Genomic DNA, 13,274 nt, shown 5'->3' with positions numbered 1-13,274 from the left:
GCTATCCCTGATCAGGATATCTTTCTGTGGGCGGCATGGAACAAGGACTGCAGAAGTGAGGCAAAATGAGATCAGAGAAACCTAAGAAAGAAACAGAAATCCTCTCCAATCCTTTCTGTGAAGAAGGAGGAAGATATCTCGCTGATCCTTCCATTCATTTTCTCCCCAAAAACACTGCCTGTGCTGCAAGGTACAGGTCCTGCATCAGCTAAGACATGTTGAAATATTTTGCTGAACGGGGACTTTAGAAAGGAAAAGATGCTAAGTCTCTGATTAGTTATTTCCTACCAACTACATCCTTTATATGTGCAATGGGACTATTTATTTGATTTGAGACTTAGCACATTGTTTCCTGTAGCTTTTTTTTCTACCGGAAACTATTAGTATAAGTTAGTATTAGTACCTTTCATAATGCAGTTTTGTAAATGGTTAATTTAGCAAATTAAGAAAATATTTAAAGATTGTGCTTTTTCTTGTATACTTTAAATCATACTAATTGTTGTGTTATCTTCTAGTCTTGGCACACTATATAGAGAATCTAAAAGGGTTTTGTTGAGCAGTGTTTATTTCAGATTTTACCAGTACAGGGACAAAATCATTTTAGCTCTTGTCTGAAACTCAGATATTTTCTGCCTCAAGGTATCTGTTGCCTAAGCAAATTTGAGTGGATTACTAACAAAATGCAGGGCTGGTTCCATTGTTTAAATCATTGACTAGCAAATGCCTGACTTCAGTGTTTGTATGAGTTGGGTACAAACAAGTCTTTCATAAATGAATATCTTTGGCTCTGTCTAGACTAGGCCCGAACTTCGAAGGGGGCGTGCAAGCCACAAGTCAGCAGTTCGAAGTTGCACGCTTTGAAGTTGCCACAGGGGAGATTTTGACTAATGAAGTGCTGCATATGCACCACAGCACTTTATTAGTAATCTCCCAGCACCCTAATTACTATGCCCCCTTTGAAGTTTGGGGCTAGTCTAGACGCGGCCTTTAAGCTTTAAAAATTTTGTTCTAAACTTGAAAACTGTGGAATTTCGAATGAGACTATCATTAAACTTTCCTCCTTTCTCTTTAAATTCAGAACTGCTTGATAAAGAATGATGAGAACGGTTACTCGGCAGTTGTGGGAGACTTCGGTCTAGCTGAGAAAATCCCTGATTACAGGTATGAGAGTTCTTCTCTATTAATAATGTTGAAGAATAAGAATGTGCTGCATTTCTAAACCCAAAGATGAGCATGATCTATGGAGCTGAATGCCTGAGGATAGAGGTTTACTATGATTTGCTATAATTCTTGGAAAATAACCTCTGATTTCTGTGTGCCGCGAAAAGCTAAATGGAGATGGGTAACCACTTCAAGCTCTTAATTATAGTAAGCAGTGATAGGCTTTAATAGTGGTACCTTTTCTTTCAGTGCATCAATGATCAGAGAGCTCACCCCGGCATTTCAATAGTTCTTCAAAGCAAGTGCTGGCTTTTTATTTTTTGTAAAGAACTTTCTGTCATTCTGAATCTGTGTGATTTGTCTGTGTGAATGCACTCTTCAGTAAGTCCAGCTGTCTTTAATCAGCTGCTTCTTGGTTTTACAGCTAGTGTTCAAAACCAGTGCAGTGTAGGCCTCTTTCACCTCTCTGCTAGTAGTTGAAATTCAGTGTTTATAACCACAAAGCATTCCTATCTGATGGCTGGTTGGCCTGTTGCAGAATGAGATGGCGATCTCAGTCCATTCAAGGAATGAACAAGTGACTAAATCTCACAAAACACCATTAAAGTTAGCTGCTAGCATTTTATTTATTTAATTAATTAATTAATTTAAATATCCATCCAGTATAGAGGCTGAGGATTTATTTGATTGAGCTATTGCCATATCTGAATACAGTCCATGTATTCCAAAATTCTGGGGCTGTGGACTTTGCCAAAAATATGTTGTGAAGCTGCCCATTCATGTCAATGAGATGCTGAAAAATAGAAACAGTTTAAATGTCAACCGTTAACTTTTTTCTACTGTTGATAAATTCAGCAAGTCTGTCCCACATTTATTTCTCAATCCCACATTACATCCAATTCCTTCAGGTACTAACAGGTACTAAATCCACAAAACTTCCAGGTTCTCTTCCTCTTACAAAGTTGGCAGTGCAGTGATGCATTGGGAGCACACATTTTTTTGAGATGCACTGGAAACCAAGAATGTAGGAATAGCCTAAAATAAACATACCTTGGTATCAAAACAATTAACACAAGAGTTATCGTATGAACTGCAATACTCATTTTTAATCAAACTCTGATTTTCAAGTCCGAACGGTGCAGCGGTGTAATGTTCAGTTTCCTAACTGCTCTGACCTAAGACCCAAGAGACTACCACAGAATGTAGATCCCACTTGCCTCGGAGCTCAATTTTTAGACGTGGTTCTTCAAAGTCAGTGTTACAGCAAGCTTGCACTGCTGCTGTTTGGTGTTCATTGATGACCAAGACTGCTGTTTCCAAATGCATGGAGGTATTGTAAATCAGAATACCAATTAAAATCACCTCTGTAATGACAGCTTCTCCTACCTTTTGCTCCTTGGGGGATTCAACGTACAATCCTGCTTTGTGAATTTTTGAAATTTTTAATAAATTTTGCACGTCACCTTCCAAGTATCTTGTTTCTATTTATTATGTGGTCCTTGGACCAGATTGACGTTTTTGTGACTGGTGAGCCGAATCTTTCTAAATCCTGACAGCCAATCAACACATTGTCAGGCATCAGATTTACCAGATGGAATATCTTTCAGAACTGCTCAGAGAGCCCTCCATTCACGCAACAGCACAAGGAAAAAGTCTTGTCCTCATTGACAGTGTACTTGACAATAAGCATGTCTTTGTGCTCCAGCATCAGTAAAAGGACTTACTCTACTGAGAGTGTCCAAACACTTATGGCTGTAGAATCTAGGGCTATGGAGGGGGATTACAGAAAATGAAATAGAAGTTGCAGCAAATACCAACAGCCTGTTCCTCAGAGATCATCCCTGGACTCTCAGCTCCTTTCCCTCTATAAAAGAGTAGAACCCAGCATGAATATGTGGAAACTACTCGCACTATCTTTTGTATGCAGAAAGCTGCCCATGAAATGTTTTAACTTTGTATTTGCTGAGTAGTTCTTTCTCTCTCTCTCCCTGTGTTCCTCTCTTCTTGAAAAGTGAGAAGCTTCCAGTTGTTGGCTCGCCCTTCTGGATGGCACCAGAAGTTCTCAGAGATGAGCCGTACAATGAAAAGGTAGGTGTATTCAAATGGAGGGTGATTAGAGGGTGTTTCTTTTCAGTGCAGCTTTTGGAGGCCTGGGAATATCAAGAGCTTTAAATTTGTCCTGCCACTGTGACTTAAAATACTTCTCCTTACCTGAGTTTGGTGTAAAGGATTCTAATGAATGAATGTTTTGTGCACTTGAAGCCAGGTGCTGATTCTGACCACAGCTCAGCAGAAACCTAGATAGAATTAAGTGATCCTGGTGAGCCTATGCGATTCAATTTTGAATTGAAAATAAAAGACCCACATTTTAGGTTGAATTTCTGAATTTGACATTCCCAGATACAGGCATTTTTCCTAGCAGCTTCTAAGTTCCCGACTTAAGAGACTTTGGAAAATGGCTCTGTTAAAGGAGACTAGTGGGGAAGAGGTGACTGGGATCTAAAACAAGAGTATTTTCAGTTAATTTTTGCTTAATGGAGCGCTGTCCACTTGGCATCCCAGAGACACTTGCTGGCTGTTGGCTGATTTCCCTCCCAGGAGTGCCACTTTCTGTGGTAAAGTCCACACCCTGCCAGCATTATCACCGCTGTGTCTTTATATGTCTTTCCTCTTCGCTTGCAGAACTTACGCAGCTGCAGAGACATTACCACACCAGAGCACTATCAAACTTCCCGCTATTTAACTTGTGTTTGGCTGCTTTATTTCTAACATAGGCCACGTGTATACATACAGTGTCGCAACAGCGCCCCTTTACCAGTACAGCTGTGGCCCTGCCGCGCATGTAGTGGAGACTTGCTATGCCAAGAGAAAAGAGGTTTCTAATCATTTTAAAAAAAAACAAAACAAACCAGCCTACCTCCGTGAGTGGTTGAAGCGGTGTTGGCAGGAGAAGCACATGAGCGCTTGTATCGGTGTAACGTCACTCGGGGTGTGGAATACTGACACCCTGAATGCCATGAGTTCCGCCAGTGTAGGCGGTAGTGTATGAACAGCCTAAGAATGCCACTTCAGAAAGATCAGGTGTGGGGGAAGCTGTTGTAAGTTAAATTCCCCCCAGGGCAGCTCTACCACTGGAGTGCTTAGTGATGTTGCCACCTACGCAAAGAGGAGATCTTCTCCCGTCAGCAGAGGCCCTCCGCCTCCCTGAGAGGCAGTAGCTATGCTAAGAGCAGAAGCTCTCCTGTTGGCGTAATGCAGTCTACGCTCGGAGGCAACCTGTATAGGGACTCTAAGGGGAGGGTACTGCCCATGTGCCCTTGCCCAGCCCATGCCTCACCCTTTACGTATCCATGCCCTTGCTCCACTTCCACTCACCTCTTCCTATGGAAGTGCCACACTGGTTCCAGGCAGTCCCCACATCCTCTGGAGCAGCACGGTGTAGGAGTACTGCAAGCTAGGAAGTTGGTGCTGCTTTCAGGTAGTGCTGCTCTGGGGGTGAGGGTGACCACCACCATACTCATCAAAAAATACAATATGGAGATACACATCTCATAGAGCTTGAGGTTATTGAGTCTAATCCCCTGCCGCCTTGGCAGAGCCAAGCACCATCCCAAGCAGATTTTTTTTTTTTTTAAATCTATTTGCCCCAGACCTCTAAATGGCCTCCTCAAGGACTGAGCTCACAACCCTGGGTTTAGGAGGCTAATGCTCAAACCACTGAGCTATCCCTCCCCAAGCATTCCTGGTGAGTGGGGAGGCAGGGATGCTGGGTGTTTGTGTGGCCTCCTGTGACCCTCACATGTGTCATCTATGTCTGCATTGGGGGTTTTGTTTGCTTAATTATATTGCTCAGAGTTGGGTTTTTCACACCCCAACCAACGTAGTATACCATGTAAATGTGCTGGATAGATCAGGGCAGGGCTAAGTGTCACGTAAGTGTGTGCTGATCCTGGAGGGGGTGAATGAACCCCTGCCAGTGTTCTGTAGGCCTGGGTTCCATGTTTGCTCAGGTGTTATAACTTGGGCAAATGCCAGCTGGCAAGGATCTGTGAAATGCTGACTCCCTGCAAGCAAGTGATAAATGAGCCTGTCTTGTGACAGAACACTGCATCGGGAAAGGGAAGCAGGATTTCATTTTGTCTTTTCATTGCCAGAGCAGCAGTGTCTGAAGTAAAAATTTACACTCCAATGAAGGACTTTCTTATGGGCCTTGATGCAATTACAGACCTGTGAACATGTTTCATCTAAATGAAAATGAGAGAAATGTTACCCTCAGTTATTGGCAGTGAGGCTCTGGTGGTAGGATGGCTGATCTGGACAGCCTTTGAAAACCACCCTGTGGTCAGGAGAAACTTAGTGGCAGATAAGAATGCTGAGTGTCTGTGGTTATTTTTCCCCTCTCAGGCGGATGTGTTCTCCTACGGTATAATTCTCTGTGAGATTATAGCCAGGATACAGGCAGATCCGGACTATCTCCCTCGCACAGAGGTAAGTGGTGAGCGTGAATAAGGGCTGTGGGAGGTGGGCAATGCTCATGAATGATGCTTGGTCATTAATAATTGCCACATTGCACCAAAGACATGATGAATGGCTGTTACCGTTAAGGGGCCTCTGACAAATCATCTGTTCTTTGGCAGAGCTTCTTGCAAAGACCACATTTTTAGCACAGAGTTACTGAACCTTCCTCCAACTGAAGACTGCATGGGAAACTTGCCAGAAGCCCCAGAGCTGGGCTTAATTGACATAATGTGGAACAGATTGCAGCCACCTTCCTGTTTAATACAGAGGAGCGGCTCGAGGAGGTGCTGGTTTCAGCAACAGCAGCACTCCATAATAGATCGTGCTGGGGGTAGCATTTTTTGTGGGCCGCTCCTGTTTATTAAAGAGGCAAGTGGCTGTGGGCCACATTTTGAGTGGTCCCTGTTTTAGTTTATACTGTATCAAGCGCCATGAACCTGGCTCAGAACCTTTGAAGTCAGTGCAAATGCTCCCATTGACTTCATTATTTGTTTTTAGGTCAGGTTCTCTGTCGAGTAGTTTTTGGCCTTCATTGGGCGGTTGTGAAATCCACCCCCCTTTCTCTAGCTGAAAGAATTTACATCCACTTGGAATTTAAGCTACTGTGAAGCAGATATTTTCCCTTTCTTCCATCTCCCTTCAGAAGGGGAGAGCTTGTGGATGTATTTTTAAGGGACCTCTTGATTTTACAACTAGTTCCAGTGCAAAACATTGCAAAGTTGACCATTTCCTAAATTGACTGTGATGAAGATATAAAGTTTCCGGTTTCCTCACAGACTAACTATGCAATTCATTTACACAGTTTGAATTAATGATGGGCAGACATTGTATTTATACATGATAGAGCTCCCAGAACACCTGGAACAACATTGCATGTATTAGTCTACAAACTACACTGGTCTGTCCACTGATGTGATAAGTGTTACGGCAATGTGGACCATGAAATGCGCTGCAAAGCTCTCAAAGATAGGACCAAATCTGAAAAGTAGTGTGTTTAATTTTATATGTTGCCTCACTGGAACTGGACCAAGCCAATAACCTTAACTTTAAACCCACAGACGTGATTCAAAACATTTTTTAAAGATGGTGAATTCCCTTCCTTGATCAGCTTTCAGGTTTGGCACTTGTTTCTGTCTCACAATCACTCTGCCTGCATGATGTCCCCCATCCAGACTTTCCCTGTCTGTGGAGGCTTCCTGGTTTCCTGCCCCCCCGCCACTTTGTTTCATGGACCTATTATGTTTTATTGTTCACTTTCCTTCCTTTTTGTTCTCATATCTGGTTTCCATGTTCAATTGCACCTGCTGCTGGGTTTTTTTTCCCCTCCTTCTTACCTTTTATTCCCTCTCCATCCTTTGCCCACAGTTTTCATTCTTCTTCTCCCTCTTTCCTCCTGTCTTATTTTTCCTGCCAGAAAGAGACCTCGATTAGTTAGCAGCATGTGTTCAGATCGCTGTCATAGGGCTGTGGATTCCTAGAATTTTTGTTGGATGTTGTGGGATCTGTTAAATCTCATTTTAATATTGATTGAAACTGTTCAACCAGTCACAAATGAAACAAACAAAACATGGTGTGACATTCCCTTGGGTACAACCTGGACAGATGGACAGCTGTGTGACCCTCAGACCTTTAGCCTGGAATGTCTCTTACATGGCTTCACTGGGAATAAGCACTCTTGGGTCCTGCTCTCTCACTGTTTCTAGCATGCAGAATCGCTCCAGATGAGTAGTCTGAGTGTTATGTCTAACTGCTCACGAGTTACTTCACAGGTGATACCAGAAATTCCCAGTCCCACATTTGTCCTCAAAAACATGCATGTTGGACTGCCCAGCTCTTTCCTTGTGTACGGAACAACCTTGCATAAAGTTTGCCATTTCAATAATAGAAGATAGTATGCACAAATCTTGCTATCCTAAATGGAGGTTCCCAGATGCTTAATTAGAAACACACACTAGTTTGGATAAAAGAACAAGACGAGTTTACTATCTACAGAAAAGAGAGATTAGAAGTGAGTACAAGTAATGAGGCATAAAATTCAGAATTGGTTACAAAGAAAACAAAATGCAAACTGATACCTAACTGAGCAAGCTAAATGCATTCAAAGCAAAGGTCTGTCTCACTTGATGATTTTTGCAGTTTTGACTGGCTGAATATCTCCGTCAGTTTTTTCAGGCATTGTTGTTTCCATGAGGAGAGAGGTGACATATCTTGAGTGTTCTCTATTGTTATACCTTTCTCTTCTCTTGGAGGCTTACCTCCAGCTGAGATTCCCCCGGTTGTTTCATTGCCAATACATGAATTTCTTTTTCACACCCTTCTTCCTGCCAAAGAGTGGCCATTTTCCCAAGTAATTGTCTAATTATGCTGACACCTGACTGAGGTGCGGATTAGCTTTATGTCTCTGAGGAACTGACTTGAGCTGCTTATCTACCCTTGGAACATGTCACTCCACTGATATATAGTAAAATCTTTACATGCAGTGCTGCTAGACAGATTTTACCAGAACAATACTGTTCGGTGGATTGACTTTTCATGTGTACCTCATATGGCATGTTTTGTACACAATTTATCATCTTAGAAAAGCGGTGATCATACAATCACAGTGTGTCATGCTTCATAGTCCTGGCCTGCTTGATTGTTTCAGTTTATAGCTCTTCAGTTACACGTTTGAATTGTGCGGAAATCTGGTACTAGAAGGTGAATTAGGACTCTGTTCAGAAGAATAATGGCTTTGAAGTCAAATTATTCTTCTGAAAGCCTCTTCTAGCACGTAATTCCAGGGGAATTCAGTCTTCCCATTGTAATATGTGAAGTTTTCTCAAATGCTCATTTTCCTGTAGATGCTCGTAGAGGTGGTGTTAATTGCTATTCCTGATTACTCTGCATAGCAGCCTGTGAAATGAAGGGGGTTGGGTCTAATAGAGGGGAAATATACATCTGGGCTACTCTTTGTTCTTTCTGTTTGTGCAGAATTTTGGCTTAGATTATGATGCCTTTCAGCACATGGTGGGAGACTGTCCGCCTGACTTCCTCCAGCTGACCTTCAACTGCTGTAACGTGAGTACCCTGTTCTAGGGAGAAGAGCCAAAACCGGTGCCCTTCAAAATCCAGAATTGCTGCTTGCTTTTAAAAAAAAGAAAAACCTTGTGCTCACCCAGCTTCCTGAGCCAGTGGGACTGGCATGCTGAACTACCTCTATCAGACTGCCCACGCATGCACAGGGCAAAACCAGTTGTGCTTTATTAGCATTACTGGGGTAATATATCACTTAGAGTCCAGCCACCAGAGTGCCTAGGACACAGTGATTTATTAGAAATTAATTCTCTGGTGTCTTTCCAAAAAGAAGGCACGGAAAAAGCAGTGAAATTTCCAAATATTTCTTTCTAGTCTCTTAAGAACATAAGAACGACTGCACTGGGTCAGACCAAAGGTCCATCTAGGCCTGTATCCTGTCTTTCAACACTGGCCAATGCCAGATGGTTGTGAATAGAACAGGTAGTCATTGAGTAATTCCTCTCCTGTCCTCCATTTCCAGCCTCTGAGAAACAGAGGCTGGGGACACCATTCCTACCCATCCTGGCTAATAGCCCTTCATGGACCTAACCTCCATGAATTTATCTATTTCTTTTTTGAACCGCATTAAAAGTCCTGGTCTTCACAACATCCTCTGGCCAGGAGTTCCATGGGCTTACTGTGTGTTATGCAAAGAAAAACTTCCTTTTCTTTAGTTCTAAGTGTGATGCCTATTAATTTGATTTGGTGACCCCCTAGTTCTAATATTATGGGAACAAATACATTTTCCTTATTCACTTTTTCCACACCTGTCATGATTTTATAGATCCCCATCATATCCTTCCTTAGTCTCCTCTTTTCTAAGCTGCAAAGTACCAGTTTTTAATTCTCTTTGTGTGGCACCCATTCCCAACCCCTCATCATTTTTGTTGCCCTTTTCTGAACCTTTTCCAAAGCCAATGTCTTTTCTGAGATGAGGTGACCACATCTGTGCTCAGTATTCAAGATTTGGGCATGCCATAGATTTATACAGAGGCAATAAGATGTTCTCTGTCTTATTCTCTGTCTCTTTGTTAATGATTCCTCACATTATGTTTGCTTTTTTGACTGCTGATGCACATTGAGTGGATGTTTCCAGAGAACTGTCCACAGTGACTCTAAGATCTCTCTTTTGAGTGGCTATAGCTAAATTAGTCCCCATCATTTTATATGTATAGTTGGGATTACTATTACCAATGTAAATTTATTCATATTTAGTAGTAGGCATCCTTCAGTCTGCATGGACTATGGATCGCGCCCTTTATAGTTTCAACTGAGGACTTCATTTACAGCGTCTACTGCGACTGTGAAGACCCACATGAGAGTGACAGTCCTTGCTGCATCTCTTGCAGATGTGGTGGGTGTCTGGCAAGTCCTTAGTGTGCTTTCTGTGCGCTCACTTCTCCTCTGCTAGCTGTCTGATCCTCATCTCGCCCTTCTTAAGGCCCTTGTGTAACCCCTGCCTCCATCTGCTGCGGTCGTCTGCTAGTTCTTCCCAGTTGTCCAGCTCAATGTCTACCTCTCTGAGGTCTCTCTTGCAGACATCTTTGTAGCGCAACTGGGGGCGTCCGGGAGGTCTTTTGCCAGAGGCTAGCTCACCATACAGGATGTCTTTTGGAATCCTTCCATCATTCATCCTGTGGACGTGGCCAAGCCAGCGGAGCCGACACTGCCTGAGGAGGGTGTGCATGGCCGTTTTTGAAGCTGGTCTTCTGTGTGAGACACTACAGCAGCATCGTCTGCGAACAGCATGTCTCTGATGAGGACTTCCTGCACCTTAGACTTAGCTTTCAGCCTTGCAAGATTAAACAGTTTCCCATCAGATCTTGTGTGCAGCAAGATGCCCTCTGTTGAAGATCCAAAGGCATGCTTCAGGAGGAGTGCGAAGAAGATCCCGAACAATGTCGGAGCAAGCACGCATCCTTGTTTGACGCCGCTCCTGATTCTGAAAGCATCCGATAATGCGCTGTCATATTGGATGGTTCCTCTCATGTCTTTGTGGAACAACTGGATCATCTTGAGTAACCGTGGAGGACAGCCTATCTTGTGGAGCAGTTTGAACAGACCATCCCTGCTGACCAAGTCAAAGGCCTTGGTCAGGTCGATGAAGGCTATGTAGAGTGGCTTCCTCTGCTCCCTGCACTTCTCCTGCAGCTGCCTTAGAGAGAAGACCATGTCAACGGTAGACCTCTCTGCACGGAATCCGCACTGCGATTCGGGGTACACCCTCTCAGCAATCTTCTGGAGTCTGCCAAGGATGATGCGAGCGAACAGTTTACCAGTGACGCTTAGGAGGGAGATTCCATGGTAGTTGTTGTAGTCGCTTCTGTCTCCTTTGTTCTTATACAATGTTACAATGTTAGCGTCACGCATACCCTGTGGAACCTCACCCTCTTTCCAGCACAGGCACAGTAGCTCATGTAGGGGTTCCAGGAGTGTGTCCGCGGCACACTTGATTACCTCTGGTGGTATACCATCCTGGCCAGGGCCCTTTCCTGCTGCAATGCTGTCGATGGCTCTCTTCAGTTCATCCACAGTCAGTTCTTGATCCAGTTCGTCCATTACTGGTAGGAGCTCGACTGCATCGAGGGCTGCGTCAACCACAACGTTCTCGCGTGAGTACAGCTTGGAGTAGTGCTCAACCCAGCGCTCCATCCGTTTGGCTTTGTCAGCAATGACTTCACCAGATTTGGATTGCAGAGGTGCCGTCTTGTTCTGGGTGGGTCCTAATGCCTTCTTCTTACCCCCGGACATTCCCCTGAGATTACCAAAGTCAGCACAGGTCTGGATGCTGCTGCATAGCTGGAGCCAGTGGTTGTTGGCACAGCGCCTGGCTGTCTGCTGTACTGTTCTTCTGGCCACTCTAAGTGCTTGCTGGGTACTCTGGCTCGGTGAGCGTTTGTACTCCAGGAGTGCAGCGCGCTTCTTTTCAATGACTGGAATCATCTCATCGGAGTTAGCTTTGAACCAGTCGTTCATGTTTCTAGCTCTTCTTCCAAACACCGACAAGGCCGTGTTGTAAACTGTATCCCTCAGATGTTGCCATTTGGATGTCACATCGGCGCCCCCACGGCCGCTGCGCATATTTTCCTGGAGCTAACAGGGAAGGGAGTTTGCCTCTGGGAGTTCGCCGAGGGAGGAGCCCCGTGTTTGTTGTCCTTTTCAGGTATGGTGTTCCACCCGTGCCTTGCAAGGCAGCACTATCAAGAAAACGAGTCTCTGAAGAGAAGAGCCTGAAGAGCAATGGGGGAAGGTGGACCTGGGGGCACTGGGGGGAGAGGGGCCAGTGCAGTGAGGAGGGCGGACATGGGAGCAGATGGGGGTAGTGGGTTGGGAAGGGTCCTATGGTGATGGTAGCTGTGGTGGGGGGGGCGAAAGGTGGGGAGGAGGGTCCCGGGAATATGAGGTCATTGCTCCACAGGGAGCTATGGTGACTCGTGGTGACAGGGAGGTATGAAGTAGTGGGATCCTTAACCACATTCTCCACACCCCACTGCCTTGTGGGTTATCCTGGGAAGGGGAAAGGCTAAGGGAGTAAACCCTGACAGAAAATCTGGAGTGGAGTCCGAGGGCGGTTCGGTGTCAACTTCTGGCACTGTCCCAGCAATTCCTGCAGCTGAGCTGGTACCAGACGTGGAGGTTATCCTCTCCTTTGGACTATATCAGTAAAGCCGAGAGGGGGATGCTGGTGTCTGGGCAGCCCAGAGTCTCCAAAATAAGTGCCCAGTCTCGCACCCAGAGAGGTACTCCTGTGTCGCTGAACAGCGTTGCGTCAACACGGGAGGCAACAGATACCGGTTATAAGCTCTTGCTCGATTGGCATAGAGAACGAGCGCCAGGGGTTGCCTTCAATGGTGGGAGAGATTCTCGCATCTCACTGGACAGTCACCGCCCGCCTCAAGCTGGGCAGCCCCAGCCAATAGGGTACTGTCCCGCCACAGTTCACCTGCCTCGCTGGGTGCGTGAGGCTTAAGGTTCCTGAACCTAACAAGTGACTGAAATGTGGGCACCAGTCAAACCAATAAGAAAATCAACAAGAAGTGAGAAACATCAACAATTTAGGCTTGCTTGCTGGAATGTGCGGACCATGCTGACCGGCTTGACTGAAGATCTTCAGGCCATTAGTGACACCCGAAAGACTGCTGTCATCAACGAAGAACTGAAGAGGCTCCGAGTTGATATCGCTGCACTGCAAGAGATGCGACTCGCAGATTTGGGATCTCTGAAGGAAAACGACTACACCTTTTTCTGGCAGGGTAAAGCCCAAGAAGAACCCAGAGAGCATGGTGTTGGCTTTGCTGTCAGAAACACCCTTCTACAAATGGTGGAATTAGTCATGGGCGGATCAGAAAGACTTCTTCGGGTCCCGTCCACCTGATCAGCGCTTATGCTCCAACCCTGTATGCCACACCAGAAGTAAAAGATAAGTTCTGTGACGTGCTACTGTAGCGCAAATACCTGCTCGTGAACAACTGTACATCTTGGGTGACTTCAATGCAAGAGTTGGAGCTGATTTGGGCTTCATGGCCTTCCTGCTTAGGACA

At 44.9% G+C, this 13,274-nt stretch overlaps 1 protein-coding gene across 1 annotated transcript in view; it reads left to right on the top strand.

Moving 5' to 3' along the window:
- TESK2 (testis associated actin remodelling kinase 2) overlaps nucleotides 1-13,274 on the top strand; it is a 110,847-nt gene that overhangs the window by 85,432 nt on the left and 12,141 nt on the right. The window contains exons 6-9 of the mRNA XM_075003535.1: nucleotides 1,079-1,161; nucleotides 3,174-3,249; nucleotides 5,566-5,649; nucleotides 8,650-8,736. Coding sequence (XP_074859636.1) covers nucleotides 1,079-1,161; nucleotides 3,174-3,249; nucleotides 5,566-5,649; nucleotides 8,650-8,736 — 330 coding nt within the window. The remainder of the gene's footprint in view (nucleotides 1-1,078; nucleotides 1,162-3,173; nucleotides 3,250-5,565; nucleotides 5,650-8,649; nucleotides 8,737-13,274) is intronic.

Source organism: Carettochelys insculpta, chromosome 9, assembly GCF_033958435.1.
Source record: "Carettochelys insculpta isolate YL-2023 chromosome 9, ASM3395843v1, whole genome shotgun sequence".
Classification (NCBI taxonomy): domain Eukaryota; kingdom Metazoa; phylum Chordata; order Testudines; family Carettochelyidae; genus Carettochelys; species Carettochelys insculpta.
This window is presented reverse-complemented; position numbering and strand designations above follow the sequence as displayed.